The sequence below is a fragment of the Polistes dominula genome, unplaced genomic scaffold, assembly GCF_049000335.1.
Source record: "Polistes dominula isolate Pdom_NZ unplaced genomic scaffold, Pdom_raw_medaka contig_22, whole genome shotgun sequence".
NCBI classification, from domain to species: domain Eukaryota; kingdom Metazoa; phylum Arthropoda; class Insecta; order Hymenoptera; family Vespidae; genus Polistes; species Polistes dominula.
In genome coordinates, this window is record NW_028300966.1 from 4,102,714 (window position 1) to 4,117,792 (window position 15,079).

The 15,079-nt window shown below is 29.6% G+C and overlaps 1 protein-coding gene across 9 annotated transcripts in view; it reads right to left on the reverse strand.

Annotated features, from left to right (window-relative positions):
* Positions 1 to 1,078: 1,078 nt before the first annotated feature.
* The window catches only part of LOC107063695 (uncharacterized), a 128,191-nt gene continuing 114,190 nt past the window's right edge, over positions 1,079 to 15,079 (reverse strand). For all 9 annotated transcript variants that reach the window (XM_089173019.1, XM_015315679.2, XM_089173023.1 and 6 more), the window contains one exon: positions 1,079 to 12,818. In XM_089173019.1, coding sequence (XP_089029145.1) covers positions 12,418 to 12,818 — 401 coding nt within the window. In that variant the 3' untranslated portion in view covers positions 1,079 to 12,417. The remainder of the gene's footprint in view (positions 12,819 to 15,079) is intronic.

Here is a 15,079-nt window from a genome sequence, read left to right on the forward strand (position 1 = left end):
ACTACTAGAGTAATAGTATTATATAGCAGTAGTAGTAGTAATAGTATAAAGTAATAGTAGTAGTGGTAGTTGGTTAGGAATGGTACGTTTGACCACGAGATCGTTCCTAATTCCTATCGAAGACGTGCATCTGCCCGTTATGTCACGCAGTTTAATGCTCACTAGCATTGCTAGGCTAGCTCGTTAAGTCCTGTTTTGTGGGTAAAAGGGCTTCCAATAGAGGATTTCATACCGAACAGGAGGAGGGAAATATATTTGTAACTCTAGGAATGAAATCTGAATAAGAAGATGACGACTATAAGGTGGTGGTGGTGGATGAAGAGAAGTAGGAGGGAGAGAGGGAAGAAGGTTTAGTATAGAGTTTAGGGATTAGATCATTTTACTGACAACCAACCGACCAACTAACCAACCGACCAACCGACCAACCAACCAACTTCAATTCCTCTTAACGTTTAGAATAGAATAACGACGACAACGACGACGACGACGACAAGTTAGCGTAATATTTCACGGTTTGATAGACGATATTAATGACACGAGGAATTCTACGCTATTACTTCGCATAACAACGCAACAGCTACCACTACCAATCCTTTCAGATATATATCTACTGATTGTTAGGGAATGGGTTAAAGGTTTAGAGGCTCTAGGGAGAAGGGTTGACAATTTTAGGTGGACCAATTGAGCACTCGGTGAAAATGCATTCGGTGTACGATTTTCTAAGTCTCTCTCTTTCTCTCTTTAGAGAATCCTCGGAAGAAGCATCCACCAAATTATGCTTCCAGACACGTAAACATAGATAGTTCGGTCACGTCCGTTTTCGCGCATATCGGGAACTGGGACAGTTTCTGCAAGAGCTACCAAGAGAGTAAGAGAGAGTAAGAGAGAGAGAGAGAGAGAGAGAGAGAGAAAGAGATGTAACGGGTTTAAATCGTAGCCAGCTTCTACGATCCGACTCTCTATTTTTGTTCCTTTTCTGCACTGCGATCTGTATGAATGTGATACTGTCCATTGGATTAAGAAAAAAAGAAAATGAAAAGAGAGAGAGAGAGAAAAAAACGACAAAAGACACGTCAAATAAGTTTAACGTTGATTCGGATTTTTTTTCTTTTTTTATTTTTATTCGTATTTTACGAACATTGATATTACTATTATTTAACACATTTACATTTCTATTGAATTATATGTACATGGATGGATATAATAGAATAAATTATGAAATATTATTTTAATAATTATGTTTAATAATAATGTCTCGATTAGGTGTATAATAATAATAATTATTATATTATTATTTTTATTATTTTAGAAAGATAAAAGTATTTATATTTAAAGTAATACAATGATAGTTTACAATTTTTATAATATTGGTTATAGAAGAAAATTAGAATATTATTTTAATTCATTTTGTAATAATTATTAATACTTTTCAATATAATAATAATAATAATAATAATATCTCTATCATTATTATAGAAAGAACAATTATATTATTTAACGAAACGAGTAATATTACTTAATAATAATAATAATAATAATATTTATAAATGAAAATATTTATTAACGTTGGGGAAAAAGGACGTTAATTAGTACCAACATCGTTATCATTATAATAGATAATTGATAGTGTCGGTGACGTTTGATTTATTATATTGTATAAGTGTTAGAATGGGTAAGATATCGAGTGACGTCTCGTGAAATTAGATCACCAAAATTTCTCACTTGGAATCCGTTCGACGTTAAGTTACTAGAGACGTCTTCCTTTTGTTAATAACATTTATCCAAGAAGATATTTACTCTTGTCCGTTATGCAATACTTATCCTAACAATTGAGAATGAGACAAATCGTTAAAGTTAAATTAATAATTCAATTTGTGAATGTTAAACACACACAATTTGCCGATGTATATATATATGTATATAGTTCCTTTTGGAGGAAATTGACAATTAACGTCACGTCTTCGAGAGATTAGTATAGCTCGGAGAAGTTTGAGTATTCGGACAAACGACCATTTTCAATGTACCTGCAATAATTCATTTGCGTTACGTCTTATCGTCTTCTCGTTTACCCTGGTTCCAAACACCCGTCATTAACGTTTGATTATGTCTGTCTGTTTATTTATCTGACTGTTTGTTTGTCCGTTTTAATGATGATCATTAACGATGGCATACTAAATTACAAAAATCCTTACTTAAGACAAATAACAAATCTTACGAGAACATTGTAGATTCATTTAATTTCATTGTATATTATTTTATTTTATTAATTAATTTAATTGTATATTATTTTATTTTATTAATTAATTTAATTGTATATTATTTTTTATTTGTGTGTGTGTTTATTTTAATTTCAACATAAATGTAATAATTAATTTGCAACGTTCTTTTTTGAACACTGATATTTTTTCGTTTGATTATGCGAGCGCGTGTACGTGTTCTTTTTTTTATTTCTTTAATTATAATAGAAAACGTATGAACGGGATAATGTATTGGTAATTATGTCGGATATTTTAATCATGCTTACATTGGTGAATAAACGTTTGAAATAATACTTCAGTTTATCTTATTTCGTAATTGGAAAATTGTACATATTCGCAATAATGAAATGAGTGATTATAGATACGACTACTAATTTATACGAGATGTGATCATTTACGGTCAGACGTGAAAAGTTATTGTAGTAATTTAACGTTAAAACTCAATTAAATGTTTTAACAATAATTTCAATGTTATTCTCTCAAAATGGCGAGAAGTAATTATTGAAAATCATAATTAAATGTATAGAAAGTAAGAGAGAAAGAGAAAATATGTGTGTAAGAGAGAGAGTAGTAATAACTCACGTGAACGAGAGAATCAATTGGTTGTGGTGGAAAAAGTAGAGAAAAAAAAATAAAAAAAAAATAAAAAAATAAAAGAAAAAAAAATAGAAAAAGTGTATAGGCAGGAATATACAAAAACCGACTACATGCATATGTAAAATACGTACGCGTGTAATGTTTATAGATGCAATCAAAAAGTACGCGAACATACGCTGTTCGTGATGCAAAACGGGCACGTTTATAAACTCAATGATGCGCATTCTCGATAAATCCGAATATCAATTTGTTAAGGGTATAAATTTTCAAACTATTCAACAATGAAATTTGTTATAAATTGCGGAGTGACCAAAATATATTAATACATGAACTTTTTATTTTTATTTCATTTGATTTCATTTATTTATCAGATTTATTCTATCATCAAATAATTATTTAACATGCAACGTGTATGTATGGAAAGTGTTTGAAAAAAAAATATGTATATATATGTACATGTATAAAAGATTGGTGGATTCTATCAGATTTATTCGACGTTTAAATAATAATTTTTGGAGAGGAAAATAATGTTTTATTTGCGGTTAACGCGTGTTTTATTTTCAATGTAAACGCAATAATTCGTATATAGGTTCACTAAATACCGTTATTAATGTTTGATTATGATGTTTGCGTATACTTTTAGATTTTATTTGCCGTGATATATTGGATTATTTTGAAATAATTATTTTTCATAAAAATAAAAAAATCGTCTACGTATTTAATACGATTTAATGCGATATTAAAATTCTGTAAAAAATAAAAATAAAAATACAAAGTACGAGAAATAAACATTGATTAGTATCGTAACATATTTATTAATATATATTTATACATATATCTATATATACACACACACACTCTCAACTCTCCAATAATACGATTACTTTGTTTCACGTTGTATCGAAATAATGTAAATTAAAATAAAACAATGAGATGAGACAAAATATTTTTCTACGTGAAAATCGTTTAAACAAACAATGTCTTACTGCGTACAAATAAAAAACAAAAGAAAATAGAAAAAAAGGATAAAACCTTGTAACGTGAGTACAATTATACCAGAAAATCCATCGAACGTACAAACGTATAAAAAGAATGATACAAAATATACGGGAGGATAAAAAAAAAAACGGAAAAAAAATTTTGTCCTTTCTGACAAACACTGGTTCAATTTTTTGTTTCTGGAGATAAAACATTTAAAAAAAATGCAATATACAAATTGTCATCACCCTGTGCTAAGAATTTATAAATAATGATGATAATTATTGGGTTGTTCGGAAAGTAATTTTGTTTTTCTTTTGTGAAAATGAAGATAATTTTCGCTTCGATGTTAAAGGTCTAGGCCTTTCAAGTGGGCATATACAGTTGAATTTGATAAATTTAATCTCTCACTGATCTCACGCGTTGTTATTTGCCGGTTTGCATCAACTAATGCCAATTTTGTTTCAGGAAAAAACGAAATTACTTTCCGAACAACCCAATATATTATTCAATAAATATTAGTCAAATCAAGAGATATGAAAATTTATATTACTTTTGTTTTATTCTAAAAACGGACATATATACAGCTCAAATGAAAAATTGTTATTCTTTATTTTTGATTTATTTTTTCATGTAGAATCATCCCTTTTTTGCTTGTACCACCAGTTACAGATCACCCTGTATATAATTTTCCGGAGAATAATATAATAGAATAATCAAAATATATTAACAAATGAAGATCTTGTAAATTGGCAATCTCCCTAAGGATTTCTATTTTAACTTTAATAGTAAGAAATAGAGAGAAGAAAAAAACATAACATGCGGATAGAAAAGGAGGGAAGGAAAAGGGGTAGGAGGATGTAATACAAAAGATATCAAATGCTGTAAAGACGAAAAAAAAAGAAAATTGGAAATGGTACGTAAAAAATAATACATATGTGTATAAAGAAAAAAGGAAAAAAAGAAATTGATAATCTGTGTCAGGGATTTTGTTCATAAGAGAGAGATAGAGATAGAGAGAGAGATAACGAAATAAGGAATATAATAAAAAAAAAAAAAATAGTAAAATATTGTTTCCATGATTAGATCGAATCGATAGAAATAAAAGAAAGAAAGAAATACAAAGAAAGAGAGAGAAAAAGAGAGAGTGTGTGTGAGAGAGAGGGAAGAATATCACATAGATTCATTCACCTGTCGAATAAACGAGAACTGAAACCTTCGAACGTAACTTTTATTCGACATCCTCCTTTTTTTTACTCGCTCGTTCGACCAAAAATAAAAAAAAGAAAGACAAAAAAAAAAAGAAAACTGCTACGCGATCATGGAATATAAAATACCGCGGCGGCAGGTTTCTTCTTTCTTTCTGTACCTTTTTTTTTTTTTTCTTCTTTTTAACTTTCTATCATTTTTATTATTTTTTTTTTACTTTTTATCTTTTATTTTTTTTTTTATTCCTTCTCTCTCTCTCTCTCTCTCTCTTTCTCACTCTCTTTCTCCCTTCCGGTCGTACAGGAAAATAGAATTTCGTATGGCAAAACGAGAGTAGGAAGGTTTGGTCGATATAGTACTTCTTCCTGTGCATTTATCGAAAGACAAAATGATTGTAGTACAACCTACTACCCCCACCTCCACCCTCCACCTTCCTCATTTCATTCCACAGCGTTTCCAACCCTCTCGATTGTCCTTCATCTACCTACCTCTCCCCTCCACCTCTTTCCCCTTCTTTCAACGTTTTATTCCCGATCTCGTTATCGTCGTATCGAATACGACTAAATATCCATGTATCCCCCTCCCCTTTTCCCTCCACCCCCACTATCCCGTAATAATACGTGAACTTTCGTTAAACGATGGAATTAAAAAAATAAATAAAAGAAAATGGTCCCACGTAATATAAAATTCTCTTAAAAATTCTTTTCCTACACGAGAGAGAGAAAGAAAGAAAGAGATAATATATTTGATGTTCGTATCGAAGAATTTTAACAAGCATCAAAACTGGAAAAAAATCGATTTTTTGTTTTCTTTTTCTTTTTTTTCTTTCTTGAAATATAAATTATTTATTCAATCATAATAATTATTTTCTAAAGGATTAGTAGAATTTATACATAAATTTTGATTACAACGTATCGGATTATTATTTCTCGTATACATTGATCAATGATTTTACTAATTGGTGGATTAATTATTATAGTCGGTAATCACGAATAATACCTCATGATTTTACAATTATCATAATCTTTAATAGTTAATTCGATTACATTTTATCCAACTCTGATACATGTATTTGTATTGTAACATATTTTATTTTTATTTTTATTTGTTTTCTTTTGTTTTTATCGACAACACGATATTCCGATTTAATATCATGATCTTAAAAATAACAATCGTAATAATTAATCAGATTATTAATTAATCAATTAATAATTGTGATATGCACGCAGTTATTCGTTTAAAAAAAAATTAAATTTTTTAGGGGAATAAAAGAAAAACGATTATATTTCTTCTCAGGTCAGATAAATTTAAGATTAAATATCTCGATATAATATCTATAATAATCATAACGTTTGATTAATATTTCAACCAAATTTGATATCTTTAAATTCGATACAAAATATATATTTTCCTTTTTTTTGTTTATTTTAATTTAATCTTTCACGATTCAAATGAAATATTTTCCCGATGTTACGATAATAATATCAACAACTTGTTAATCCAGAGTCGTATTAAATCGTATTCAAATAATAGTTTGGCGGGGGGAGGGTAAGGAGAAGGGAAAAGAGGTCAACTACGTTGAAATTTTGACTTAAGATTTTAGAAGTATATTTTTGAATAATTTAACAAGCGATTTATAATGAAAAAGAAACAAATTTCATTTTTTTGAAGCCTCTCCACTTATCTTCCCTCCTCCTTTGAACCCATTCGAGACCACTCGCACACTGTGTGTGCAAAAACTTTTTTCAAAAAAGGCCCGATTGCACACCGTGTGGGTAATGGTAATAATGAACTATTATCAATTATTTTGAGTAAATTATTCGTCGAGATAAGACTTCTTTTGTATGAATATTATCTTTAAAGTATAAAAAACCAAAATTTAGTATTGGTTTTCATGTATACCAACAAAAGAAAATGTTTGGATTATCAAAATTTAGATTTTTACAAAATATCAATGCAATTTTACTTTACAATCTGTGTAGTATTTCCTAAAAATATATTTACAAATTAGATTTTCTTTTTCATTACTGAGTTGTATTACTTTATTAACTTTAGACATTTTTTCTAAAATTTTATTTATCGTTCATATTATTTTCTTCTCATTATTCAACTTATTTTGGTTGACTTTTGACTATTTTTTACAAATTTTTTTTTAATTTTATATTCTGTTTTTCATTATCGAAGGCAAAATAACAATTTTATGTTATCTAATTATTTTTCAAATATATGTTTATCAATTTTAATGATTTTATTTTATCTCATATTGTATACATGGTGTTCAATCTTTTCCTCGCAATACAAATTTGCTGAGGTGATTTCACACGGTGTGTGCACATTCGAAATCACTTTACGAATTTGGTAATTTTCATAGTAGACACAACAAGTTTTATTATTAAAAATGAACAATATAATGAAAAATAATGGCTACTGGAAACCGTGTTCAAAAAAAGTCGTGGTCTCGAATGGGTTAACACTTTGACATTGCCATGTTGGTTATACATGACAGGCCACGGTTTCTTCTGAAACGCCACGCTGGTCATTGGGGACCTGAGCGTATGAACCTTTTACAATTGTAAAAAATTAAATGAAAATTGAAAGTTAGTGTATTTGAATACAACCAGTATTATAAAAGATACTTTGAAATAAAAACTACCCTATTGAACAATTACAATTTTTTATATTAACATCAATTTATTATTATTTTGCCATTATATTCTTTGAATAATAAAATAATTACATGAATATAATAAATATATAAAATAATGTTAATAAGAAAAAAATAAAAAAATAATAAAAAAAAAATAAAAATATATAAAATAATAATAAAAATAATTCCGTGGTGTCCTGGGCAAAACACGTGATTTCGGCGTGACAGTCAAAGGGTTAAGAAAAATTTCTATCCATAGAAAAAATGATTTCAATTCGAAAAAGTGATATTATACCTCTAAACAAATCACATTCGTTGACATTGTATGTATCATCGGTTGAACCGTAGAAGCATCAAAGGGGATGAAAGTTTTAGTATAGCGGCAAGGTCGTGATTAGCGGAACAGGATTAATCTCGTGGACGGTTGTGCGAAACTGCGACGGGACTCTGTACACCAACGGTTCTCAACGACGGATTAGGTTCAGAGAATGTGAGGAGAGACAAAAACAGGGAGAGAAAGGTTGAACGGAGAACGAACACAACAGATACACCCGTACAAATACACATAAAGAAAGTGAGAGAGAGAGAGAGTGAGAGAAAGTGAGAGAGGGAAGGGTTAGAAGGGTAAAAGGGATTGGCTCATGAAAGCTGCAGGGCTTTAGAGTTGCGAGTGTAACATAAACGATAGCCTTTTAAATCCCATAAGAGGGTTGGGTTCCCTTTCCTCTTCTACCTTTTCTCATCCTCTTGCTAGCTTTCCTCTCCCCTTTCCCCAAGTCCCATATCCTCATTCTTGAATCTGAAGGGAAGGCAGGCAGGCTTCCGTCAGTGCATTTCTGCTGTTATACTTCCCCGTTGTGACGAAACTTGAATAGAAACCCTAATTTAAACGTTATGAACAAGCTTGCCAGGCAGGTAGCATGGAACAGACCATAACGTGAAGATAATATCTTCAGGCTGTTCTCTTCTGTTGGATCATGTTGTTCGGATAATATTATCATTCATTTTCTTTAGGTAAAATATCCTATGTGGATTTATATTTTCCTTTTTTCATTTTTTTATCTTTTCTTTTTATTTTCTTTTTATTTTCTTTCTTGTCGTCTATCCCGCGTTTGTTTTTTATTCCTTTAATTATCTTTATCTTTTCGTCTTTTTGTTAATATTTTTTTTATATTTTTTTTTAATCTTTTTTTTCATTTGCATTTTGCAACGAGATCGTTTGTTCTAAAGATTTTGCTTGAAAATATCTCAGGTCCTATCTTTCTTTCTTTTTTTCTTTCTTTATTTCTATCTTTCTATCTTTATATCTTTCTCTTTATCCTTATAAATTTTTTCTGCTTTTGTTTTTTCGTTTTCATATTTTTTCTTTATTTAAAATTTTCTCTTGTAAAATATTTTTCTATTGTTTTTATGTTCATTCGTCGTCGTCATCGTCGTCGTCATCGTCGTCGTCGTCGTCGTCGTCGTTGAAAAACAAATAATTTAAACAAGGTTCGTATACATTACCTCTACGTTGTCATTGTTTTTATTTTTCTTTCTCTCTTTATTTTATTTTATTTCGTTTGTACGAATATATTTTGTTGGAATATATCAGATACCAATTTTAGGATTAATCGATTTAGTTAGATTGTTATAATGTGAAAAATCGTAGAAGGGGAGAAAAAAATTACGAAATTGCATGCGATGGTTGGCAGTGAGGGGTGGTGTGGGCGGTGGGGGGGGGTTTGGAAAAGCAATAAAAGGTCGTAGAGCAGTGAGGAAGATAGAAAGAGAGAGAAAGTGGGAGAGTGGGAAAGAGAGATAGTGATATCGATGACTCTTCTACGATGTTCAAAGAGAAATGGGACATCGATTTTTGGTTTCTTTATGGCATTGATTAAAAACGCATAAGGCCTTTGCGGCATACGGATTTTATTTCATTTTTTTTTACTTTTTTTTTAAGGGGTTTTATTCCCAAACGAGTTTTAGAAAATGTATTCCAACCAATTCGTCGAGATATTTTGAATAATCGAAAATTCGAATTTATTTTAACTACGAAATATATAAAATTCGTATGGTATAATAAAATTTTGATAAGCAAATGAAATATAGTCTATCATTTCTGGTATCGTTGATTTTATTTAACCTAAATTTATAAATAAGATTCAATAAAAAAAATAAAAAAAGAAATAAAGAATCAAACATTTAGAAGAAATTTAATTTCCTGTCTCTCTTTTATTCTTCTTTTTTTTTTTTAAATTGAAAACACGGGATATGGGGGTAGAGTAAGAGCAATCAAAAAGGCAAAGTCTTGTTTATATGCCATTAATTTCGAATAACCGAAATACGAATAAGATTTAATGAAAAAAAAAGAAAAAAAAACGAAGAACAAAATAAAATACCCGGTAAAAACTAATTTCCTCCCTTTTTCTTATATTTTTCTTTTTTTTTAAATTGCTTGGGTAGTGGAAAAGTAATCAAAAAGTAAAATCCTGTTTATCTGTCGTAAATTTCAAAATATTATGTAAAAACCGAATAAATAGAGGAAGTTAATTAATTTCCTCCCCGTCCTCCTTCCTTTGTTACTTTGCATTAGGAAAAAAATTGATTCGAACTAATAAAAAATATATACTCGCGTAGAATTAAATTCTTCTACCCGCGTGAAATTCCGATATAAAAGAAAATGAATTAACGTGGAAAATCATTTTCTCATTTGTTCTCGTGTGTTATTAATAAATAAATAAATAAATAAATAAATAAAAAGAAAAACAAGAAAAAATTCACGCTAATCGAAAATTTATTAATTCGATTAATTATTATTGTTGCCGTGTATTTTAATGTGTTGAGAATGTTGTAATTCTAGTTGAATAGGCATTAAAGCTAATTTGTAATTTACTGAAGAGAGAGAGATACATACTCACAATTAGACCGGAACGAGGTATAATGGGGAAGTAGTAACATGTCGACACGAAATTATTATTCTTGATTATGCTATCATCTATGGGATTTTCATTATTAAGGAAATACATAAAATCGTAACGATAGGTTATTCTAAGTAATAGATATTCCAGGATATTGATATTGTTAAGTCTCTTATCGAGACGGTTTACATAGGATCACCAAGCGTATTAACGTGCGATTTGCCGATTAATTGATGTTGGAGATCAGGGTGAGGGATGAGGAGGAGGAGGGGGAGGGCTGGGGATAACACTGACAACAATGCGTATTATCGGACTCCCAAATGGGACGTTAATCGATCAATGTTGCTACGTTCTGTCTTTGATTGAAGTCAAACAATGTGACGAGTGGAAATTAAACGAGTTAAATCTAATGTCATCGAGAAGATTTAACTCTAATTAAAGTTACGAAAAAAAGTAAAAACCTCGTTTTTTTTTTAATTAGCATTAACAACGAATCCCTAATAAAAAGAAGACATACGTATAATCGGAATTTAAAGGATTAAATCACGATATTTCCTTTTTTCTAGCAAGCGTTGATATCTTACGATTAAACAAGAAAAAAAAGAATTTAATTATAACAATTAAAATAAACGTGATTTAAACTCGAAACGAATGATGTACTATAATCTCAGTGAGATTACGTTAGGTACGGACGATTAAATCGAATTACCTGTCAAAGGTAAAACATACACGCTTTGCTTTACATGTGATTTGGCACTTCGATCGATACGCGAATATTACAAACGCATATGCATCATATAAGTATGCGTGTATTATTTCGAGTTAATTTAAAATTCTTTTCTTTTTTTCTGGATTCGTTGTAAAAGTATTGTTGAACGATGTGAACGTCGAAAATGTCAGCTTTCTTTTTCTTCTTATTCATTTTATGTATTTTGAAAATACACATTGAAAGCTTATTATTCGACTAAAGTCAAAGTTATTACATATAGTAGTAATATTTCCTTCCCCATAACCAAACTCGTTAGGTAAGTTATAGATTGGATTGAAATCGTTTACGTGATATTACACCGAGTGTCTTCTCATGGAAATTGCGATATGGTTCATGACATAGAACCTAGCCAAGAGACTTGCGTACTGACAAAGCTAGCTAGGATCGCGACAAGATCATCACCATTAATCATACCGAATGTTACGGGGACGGATCGCTAGATAATTCTTCCATCTGTGTGCTCACCATCATCATCATCATCCAGTGAGTGGTATGCACCACACGCACGTATGATTCTCACAAACTCCACAACGTTTCCTATTCCCCCAAGTTTCCTTTTTCGATATTTCACCATTTCTTTTTTTTTGTTTCCACTCGAAAAAGTTTATTTAGATTTAATCGAATACCCACCATATAATTTTCGTTTGAAACTTCTTCAAATTTCTTCATGTCACAGTTAATTAACGCTAAACCTATTAACATCTTATATGTAATTCTTATTTATAATTTAATTGAAATCGATCAAATGACCGGGTATTTGTTGATCAGAAGGTAATATAATATTCGATATAACGGAGAAAATTAAAATTCATGAATAACCGGTCATTTGATTTGTGGTACGTTTAGTGTTAATAATACACCGTATATAATATAAATAGTTCGGTAATGTTAGCAAAATTACTGTTTGAAATTAGATAATACAAATATTGAAGTAACAATGATAAATAGAAAGTATAAAGATAAAAATAAATTTATTAATTGACAAATAATATTCAATCATTTGGAAAACAATAATTTTTGCTAACTCCCGTGAACATTTCCTAACGACTAATTTATTATTTATGATAAGATAATGATAAAAATGTGAGATATAATGAAATAATGTAATTTATGAGAAAAGGTGGACGAAAGTGTTGCAAAACTGTGTTGCATTGCAGCCGGATTGTCGCCCTTGATGACAAGGACAAGTACACGTGCAGGTAATGCGTTGCTGGTTTCACAGGTGTAGTTGCCCGAATGTCGATCAGATGCACGTGGTACCTCGAGCCAACTTTCCCGTGCTATCAGATCGGTGCTGACATTGACGCCACGTTCTATGTCGTAGTTGATCATTCGATAGTTGTGGTACCAGAATAGATAAGATGGTGTTTCCGTTGACTTCCTGACGATGCAGTGAAGTTGAAGAGTACTTCCGGGCCTCACGTATTTCTCCGGGGGTCCGCTTATCTCAGCTCTGGCTTCTGGAAAACGAGCGAACAAACGAGAAAGAGAGAGAGAGAGAGAGAGTGCTGTTGAAACGTTTAAATATGTTCTCTGTTTACCCCCACTTCTACTCCTACTCCTACTCCCACTCCCACTTCAACGCCCACTCACACTCCAACTTCAACTCCCACTCCCACTTTTTTCCTTTTTTCTTTTTCTTATCTACCCTTTTCATTTTTATATTGCTGCTTTTTTTTTCTTTTTTCTTTCTTTCTTTTACGTTTTGTTTCTCTTTTATAATACACGCAAGAAGGGTCGTTTCAAAGTATCGCCGTATCAGACCCGTCAGTATTTTACGGATTAATGATAGGAACGATCTAATTGCTTACTCGAGCGACACCATTTTCTGAAGCTTCGGATAATATATCTCTTTTGGTATTATTGAATTTAATAATAAGAACATTGTGTCATATAACGAGAAAAATGATTATTATTTCGATAGAATGCTTATTGTTTGTAGTAATGTTTTAATTGAACATTATTCTTTTACAATATTCGATCATTTGTACTAATATTCGAAAGAATTACTTTTGTTTTATTTATTTATAATCCGTAATGAACTGTTATGTAACTGTATTCTGCGATACGAAGTATGACTTCATTATTTTCCTTTTGTTTTCTTTCTTTCCTTTGTAAGCAATATCAAATATCAAATCGTACTACCATCAGGGTTGAGAGTTTAATTATTTGATCGATAAAATTGTACTTTATAAAACGAAACAATAATTGGATATTTTTTGTTTCGATTGAATTGTATAAATGGTTAAGCATCGATATATCAGAATCGGGGTTTCAATTTCTGATCGACAGTTTGAAAAAGATGAATAAAAAGAAAACGTAGTTGTTTTGAACTTTTATGAATGAAAAAAGAACACACACGTATATACACACACAGACAAAGAAAGATTACATCAGGATAGGTTTTTTTAAGAATGTCAATTGCACGCGGAAACGCGAAATGTGACGAATGACAAAGCATTCGTAAGAGTCAACATACTTTGTTTGTCCAGTCCATTTGATTCGAAGTTTGTTCGAGTGTAATTGTAATAGTAATGTTCAATACGAATAGAACTATTCGGTCATGGTCGAATAGACTTCAAATTTTCGTGGTCGTTGCTTTCGAACGATAAACCGCAAACAAATTTACCGACCTACGAAATCTTTTCTGCGTTTACTTTGATCGATTAATACTCATCTATATATGATTATTCGCAGTTTAGGAATTAGGTTAAACGTTTGAAAGAACAAAAAATATCGATTAGAATTATTATTGCTCAAAATTGAATAAGGTTAGTTTTTTAAGAGAAATCTTTTGAAAATTGTTCATTTGTGTATCATAAATGTAAAAATTAAAAATATTGAGCTGTCCGGAAAGTTCGTGCCGATTTTGACGAAAGATTGAAATGCAACGCATTTAAGTTTTTTTTTTGGTTTATATTTATTAAATTATATATAAGTGCTATTCTGTTCGACAACCTTCTCTCTACCTTTAAGGATAACTTAATAATTTGGTTTTTTTCAGAACTTCTCAGATTTTTTTAGCAAAAGAACTTTATGTCATCTATCGAAAATCTGCACGAACTTTTCGAACAACCCTATATAATTGGTATAGTAATTTATTGTATATGTGTAATGTAATTTTAGTAATAAATTGATTATTGATAATTTGTAAACATTTTTTTTAATTATATTAATATTTTCATATTTTTTTATATAAACAAAAAATATATATATATATATATATATATATATATATATATATATATATATATATATATATATAATAAGTGTAACAATTAAAAATATAATTGGTATAGTAATTTTTAATAAAATAATAATTTTAATATTATATGATATAAAAATATAATAATATAGTTGCAAAAAAATTTTGCAAATTATTAAAAATATATATTTTATAAATTATAATAATAATTTAATAAAATTATTATATAATAATAATATTAATAATATTAAAATAATAATATTTTTATATATTTTTTTATAAACAAAATATATAAGTAATCTAGAAGAATATAAAAAAAAATTGTTAGAAAAACAAATTTGCGAATAATTTATTACAAACCTAGCTTTGAATATAAAATATCTATTCTAATATTCATATCTCGATGGTATGATAAATTATGCTTCTAAAATCGAGTTTTTTTTTTCATTTTTTTTTCTAATCTCGATAAGAATTGATGATAAGGTGTGCAAATGTTGCAATACCATTCCGTTCGAT